This window comes from Mycetomoellerius zeteki, unplaced genomic scaffold, assembly GCF_001594055.1.
Source record: "Mycetomoellerius zeteki isolate Tzet28-1 unplaced genomic scaffold, Tzet1.0 scaffold249, whole genome shotgun sequence".
In the NCBI taxonomy this organism is placed as follows: Eukaryota; Metazoa; Arthropoda; class Insecta; order Hymenoptera; family Formicidae; genus Mycetomoellerius; species Mycetomoellerius zeteki.
Window position 1 is genome coordinate 48,883 of NW_017257226.1, and position 7,099 is coordinate 55,981.

The 7,099-nt window shown below is 28.8% G+C and overlaps 1 protein-coding gene across 1 annotated transcript in view; it reads left to right on the forward strand.

Moving 5' to 3' along the window:
- LOC108723637 (RCC1 and BTB domain-containing protein 2) overlaps positions 1 to 7,099 on the forward strand; it is a 13,380-nt gene that overhangs the window by 1,306 nt on the left and 4,975 nt on the right. Inside the window, exons 2-6 of the mRNA XM_018449535.1 lie at positions 1,887 to 2,049; positions 5,766 to 5,906; positions 5,976 to 6,207; positions 6,315 to 6,442; positions 6,524 to 6,790. Of these exons, the coding sequence (XP_018305037.1) occupies positions 1,887 to 2,049; positions 5,766 to 5,906; positions 5,976 to 6,207; positions 6,315 to 6,442; positions 6,524 to 6,790 (931 nt within the window). The remainder of the gene's footprint in view (positions 1 to 1,886; positions 2,050 to 5,765; positions 5,907 to 5,975; positions 6,208 to 6,314; positions 6,443 to 6,523; positions 6,791 to 7,099) is intronic.

Genomic DNA, 7,099 nt, shown 5'->3' on the forward strand with positions numbered 1-7,099 from the left:
TGGCGTTTTTGAAAATTCAAAGCGGCTGCTCCAATATGACGGTTAGAATAAATAAAAAAACTTATGAAAATTATTGAAAATATTTATTTCATTGATCAGGTGGTCCAAAATTCATTTAATTTCCATGAAAATCGATAATTGTCGGTTTTTCAAATAACTCATAAACAATCCGTAATCATATTTCCAAAATTCGAAATGACGGATCCATAATGTATTTTCCAATTCATTATAAATTTTTATTCACAATCTACGAATCTTAACGAAATTCATTTTGGGAGATCCTCACATATCTATCTTCATGGGAAAAAAATCAATTTTGGATCATATGATTAAGAATCTAAGCGTTCCAGCCAATTCTTCTTCCACTGCAGTCATCATATATATTGCATCCGCCATTTTAAATTTTGGAAATCTGACTGCGGATTATTCATGAGTGACCCGAAAAATTTTCAGATATCGATTTTTAGGATTGAATAAATTTTGGACTACCTAATCAATGAGAAATAAATGTTTTCGCATTACGCAAGTTGTCCGACCGACGGCTAAAACTTCTTGAATGTTGTTCAGGATTATGTTCTGGATAACATTTGTCAAGATCAAGACCATTGCAGGCTGTACCTCTTATTTTCATTTTTGCACTAAAAATTCATTTTATATTGCTAATGCAGCTTCTTTTTGGGAGTGGGGAGTGTGCAAAGATAGCGAGATAGATTTGTTCGCGTCGCATGCTCCAATATGTTTCAATATGCTCCTACCATAGCTGTTAGACGTCGTCTACAATATGCTAAGTAAGCTTGGTTTTAGAAGTAAGAGTAAGAAATTAACCGATCATAGTCGACTGTGAAAAGAATAATCGACTGTGATTGGTCAATTTTTAACTCTTACTTCTTAAACTAAGCTTACTTCGCATATTGTAGACGACGCATTACTCACTCCAACGCTCTTGATAGAATGAGTAGGAGTTATGATAGGAGCATGTTGGAGCATGTTGAAGCTTGCGACACGAACAAACCTTCAATGTTTGTGCTGGCGTAACGAAACGAGCGTAAAGCCTGTGTTTGGCCTAGTTCCTTTATGCGTGGTCTACAATGGTAGTATCAGTAATGGATAAAGCTGTAAGAGTAAGAAATTGATTAATCACAGTCGATTATTCTTCTTACATTCAACTGTAATTGGTCAATTTCTTACTCTTACAGCTTTATCCATTACTGATACTACCATTGTAGACCACGCATTTGTACTGAAAATCTATAGTGCACGTAACGTAAACTGTCGCATTTTCAATGTTGGCAGTAAATTTGGAACACAGTCTTGATATAAAAGTTTTTTTACAGCTTGTAGATTGAAAATAAACGTGAGGCGGGAGATTACTTGAACGAACAATACTGTACAATATGTGGAATTAAGATTTATAAAAGCGTAGAAAAAAATATTTCTCCTAAAACGAAATTATTTGCTTTGCAAGGATTTACTTTTTTCCTCTTTTACAGATTCGAAAATCTTTTTCCAAGATTAAAATATACACATTAATACGTGTTAAATATGTGTCTGTGAGGTGGAATTTATTCAGAGAACGACAAAAAATTTCGAAAAAGAAATCTTAAGAAAAATTTTTATCGTTCTCAGCATAAACTCCACCTCACAAACATATTAGTGCGTATACTTTAAGAATTATTAACAATTATTAAGCGTTCACATTGATGTTGAGCACTTACAGTTTTCTCTACTGAACGTGGCATATTAAATAAATTTGCAACTTTTTAGGTAAAATAAGATTCTGACAATTGTTTTTGACGTGAAGCAAGATGAATAAATTATTTTACTGACTATTTACTATTTTTTTTACTATATCATGATATGTAACATTGTATTATTTTTTATTAAAGGATGGCGGAGCGTTCGTGCAGCAAATATACACATAGTAACAAAACAGGTGAGATAGTTTGTACTAAAAACTCAGAAAAAGTGGATTTCATGTTCGAGAAAGTCATAAAGATGTTACTTATTGACTGTGATCTTGCTGTCATGTTGTTAACAGAAAATGGAGAGGTATAGTATATCTCAAAAATATTCCTGACCAAAAATTTCGCCGAAATTATTCTACGTTTTGAAATATTTTTCAGCAAAATTTCAGCATTTCAAAAAAATTTCAATTTAATTTCAGCAAGTTTTAGCTGAAAAATTCATTTTCAACAAAATTTTAGAGAAATTTCGGCAAAAAGTTCAGAGAAATTTCAATAAAATTTTAAAGAAATTTCAATTCAAAATTTCAACCATTTTTTAGTATGTTAACTAAAAAATTCACTTTCAATGACATTTCAACAAATTTTCAGCAATTTCGCTGAAATATTTCAAAACGTGGAATAAATTCAGTGAAATTTTTTCACCAGGGATACTAAAAATTTTTTACACTTAATTATATATAATAATAAATTATTAATAGTTTTTCATTGAATGTAATGCTCTTAATACGTAGAAGTCATATTATGACATACATACCCGATAAAAAATTTATCATGTATGAATACGTATAAATATTCATAAACATAATTTCATATACATAATTTTATATGAAATATGTCTACATATCCTTTTTTCTCTTGTAAAATTACTTTTTAGTAAATAGAAATAATAATAGCAATGTGAAAACATTAAAAATAATTAAAAGGATAATTTTCGCACTGTTTTAAAAAAAATCAAGTTTGAGAAGAAATTAAAAAAAATTATTATTACTTATGTATAATTATATATAAAATTATGTATAATTGTGTATGAGCAATTTTTTTTCATTTTTCCAAACTTGTTTTTTTCTAAAACGAACAATGCGAAAATTATCCCTTTAATTATTTTTAATATTTTCACATTACTATTACTATTTCTATTACACTAAAAAGTAATTTTACAAAAGAAAAAGGAATGTATGAATATGTATATGGACATATTTCATATATAATTCTAAATGCTTATGAATATTCATACATGTTTGTGTATATTTAGACATATTTATACATATTAATGCATGAAAAATTTTTTATTGGGTAGCATATGTAGAAAAATTATTTTTATTTTTTAATAAATAAAATACATTTTGAAAATGAAAAAAAATCACTTAAAAATTCAAATGAATTTTATTCTCATAAAAATGTCTCCCTATTTAACCCTTTGAGGGGCAGTGGGACGCATATGTTCCACCTTTTTGTTCTTAATTTTTTTCATTTTGCTGATCTATTTTGCAGTTTGTATGTGTATATGAGTACTTTTTAAACTCTTAGGATTCGGTTACATGGATTGATATTTTCCGCGTAATGCGTATCGCGTAACCAATAGAGGCGATCCGTGCTTTCCATTACGCTTGTTTTAAAAAGTTGCGTATTGCGCAAATTTACGCGATTTTTGTGTTAGCGTGATATTTTGGCACAGGCAATATAGAGGCGTTTATATTTTTTTTTTATATTATTATTCTTTAGTTTATATAATAGTTTAGAAAAATAGACAAACAACTGTGTTATTTACTCTCTCGTATTTTTCTTTATTTCTGTATTTATTTATTTTGTGCTAGAGTTCTTATTTCGTTTGATATATATGATATATCATGTTTTATTCACTCTTTATTATGTATCTATTTTAATATTATATATCTTTTTTAGTTTTTTTAATATAAAATTGTGTATGTGTAAAAATCTTCTAAAAAGCAGCAATGATCCAGTCAGATTAAGTATAGAAAAATAGAGAAGATTAATCTGCGAAAAGTTAATTAGTTAATATAATTATCTTTGTTTACAGCAAATAAAATGTGGCAAATAAAACTGACTCATAGCACAACAATGTCAAAATTCCAACATGACTGCTTTAAAGGATACGATGAAAATAAGAACGCTTTAAAAATTGACGAAAATAATATTGCAACTATTAGTATAAATATGTACATCTGTCATATGTATCATTTTGTATATTGTATGAAATTCATTAACATAATTGAACTTTTTTGTTATAGTTAATAGATCAGACGAAAATAAACTATCTTATTTTGATAGTTCTAATAAAGATTTGGATGAACCGTGTTATTAGGGCGGTATAATAGATAGGCCACCAATTATACGATCACGATTATAGCGTTTAACCAATGATATTTTTCTATTCTATTAAAACGTTCGAATAGAAATGCTAAATGTTATGGCCCGTCTACAATACATATAGTAAGCTTGGTTTAAAAAATAAGAGTAAGAAATTGACCAATCACTGTTGATTATTCCTTTCACAATCGATTGTGATTGGTTAATTTCTTACTCTTACTTCTTAAACCAAACTTACTACATGTATTTTATGCGTCTACAATGGCAGTATCAGTAATGGAGGAGGCTGTAAGAGTAAGAAATTGACCAATCACAGTCGATTATTCTTCTTACATTCAACTGACAGTATCATCCACTACTGCTACTGCCATTAGGCCTGTTCTTTTTAGTTGAACTTTTGCACCAGTTCATCTTTCTTCCTCTTCTTTCCTCCTGGAGAGAAAAGGAAGAAAGATGAACTAGTGCGAAAGTTCAGCCAAAAAGAACAGGCCTATCGTAGGCCATGCATTACAGATCAAAGGTAACCAAGAATGTCATGAATGAATTTCATTGATGAATCTGTTGGTAACCTTTAATCTTTAGGTAACCATATATTGTGAAAACGGGAATCTAAGTTATGCAACTTTCATGAAAAATTACATCATGTTAATAAATTAAATCATGTTAATTTATTTATTTGCAATTTTATTATAAACAATTAATGTAAAAAAACTCGTTTTTTTTTAGAATAAATTCGGTTATTCTTAAACGTGAAGCGTTAGAATTCTGAAAATTTTTATGCGTGTACTCCATATCTGAAACTATATCTAATATATATTTTTTCCAGAATTTTCTGATTGCTAGTTTTTCTGAAAAAAATTTTTGAAATTTTGGAAAATTGATCTTTTTAATAAGTCTATTTATTATTTATTATAATTGTTTACACATATGTATCATGTATTTGCATACTTCTGAGAGCTTATTTTTATGCAATTTGAATGAAAAACTTCGAATTTAGACCGAAATAGTCGCTATATTGGATCTGTCATTTTGAATTTTGTAATTCTGACATTACAAATCGTAATCAGCGACCCCGAAAACCCATATAAATGACCTATGATTTCAATAATTTGTTTAGAAGAAAAATGTGCCCCTCAAAGGGTTAAGAGTGATTATGACATATTTGTACATTCTCTATATATTTACTTCAATAATCTCATAAAGAACGGATTTGTATACATTTTATATATTTATATCAAGTCTGTCCAATTTGAGCTCCGGAGCCAAAACGCAAAGCCATCGACGCAAAAAATTCAATGTGGGTAAGATTTCGGGGACTGCAAAATGTTAATATGCATTTAAGTGACCATATCAACAGTTTATATATAATTCCTAAAATCTTACATTGAATTTTTTTATGTCGATGACTTTGCGTTTTAACTTCCGGAGTTCAAATTGGAGTCTGATTTATACTGTATTGTGATACATTTTTTGTAAAATTACATTTTGTGTAATTTTCATACATAAATGTAAGAAGAAATTAGAATTGTCCAACGTATACCAACGTCTCTAATAATTTTAGAATTTGCAGAAATTTTGGAAGATTAGTAGAATATATAATAGTGCATCACAGTTTATCTTTTATTTTACGTATTTTATGTATATAAAATATATGAATTATAAAAATTAATAACAATCTTATTTTTGAAAAAGGTATATCATTGGTGGGATGTTACATGGGCTGAACCTAATTTAAAGTATTATTCTCATCTAATTGATTTGAGATATTCACGTGTTGTACAAAGTGCAACTGGTGGCGACCATACTTTTATCATTTTAACTGACGATCAAAAGGTAAGCTAACGGAATTATTATGATAATAATATTTAGTTTTTTAGATATTAAAAGTTGTTTAATATCTAGGTATTCTATTTCCAAATCTATCACTTTAATGGCCTGTCCTGGCTGAGACAGATGCATTTCCAGACAAAGGTCGAGTCTATTTGTTGTGGACACAGTTTCTTCGTAGTGCTTACTGCAGACAACAAGATATACACTTGGGGAAAAAATAATCGTGGTCAATTAGGTGTTAAGAGCGAGGACACATTTATAGAAGAACCAGTTGAAGTTAAAATAACAGAAGGCGTTAAAATAAGTAATTTCTTTATTTTGAAAGTCCATTTCTAAAGATGATTTATGAGGAAATGAAGGATTTGTATAGCTGCATTTGTGATTAATCTATATTTGATCTTGACATTTTAGTGAAAGTAGCCTGTGGATATACACACGTACTCGCACTATCTAAAGAAGGAAACATTTTCGTCTGGGGTGGAAACTCTTGTGGACAATTAGGTTGTAATTGGAGAAATGATCTCTTTACTCCTGAGATGGTAAATGATTTGTTATTATAAGTGTTGTGAGAATAGAAACGTTAAATAGATAAATGAAGTAGAAAATTTTGGAATTAACAGATTACGGCGATAACGTCTAAGCCAACAAAAATGTTGGATATTGCTGCTATGAAAAATATGAGTTGTGCTATAAGCGAAAAAAAACTCATTTACGTGTGGGGCAGCTGTTTCGATCAACAAATTACAAAACCTATTGAATGTGAATTCACGACTTTATTTGACACATGTACCGCGCTGTCTGCCAGACCGCAAACTACCGTTAAATATTTTTATCCAGATGAAAGGTCAAAAATACTGCATGATATCGCAAAGACATTTAATGATCCTGTAAGTTTCGTTTTTTGTATCAATCGATTCTTCTTAATGGATCTCCGACTGTTAGGCTTACAATATGACTTATTTTTAAATTTTTATATGTAATTGATTCAAACTGGAAGCTTTCGAAATTCTTAAACTTGTACCCAGACAACACAGAATATTTATGATAGATATTTATTAATATTCATTTTTTTAAATGTTATATAGATACATATTTCATACATATTTTATATAAAGCTTTATTCGAAATATTATTAAAATATAGATTAAATATTTTATGTAGTATTTATGATAAATATAAATAAATATTTCTAATAA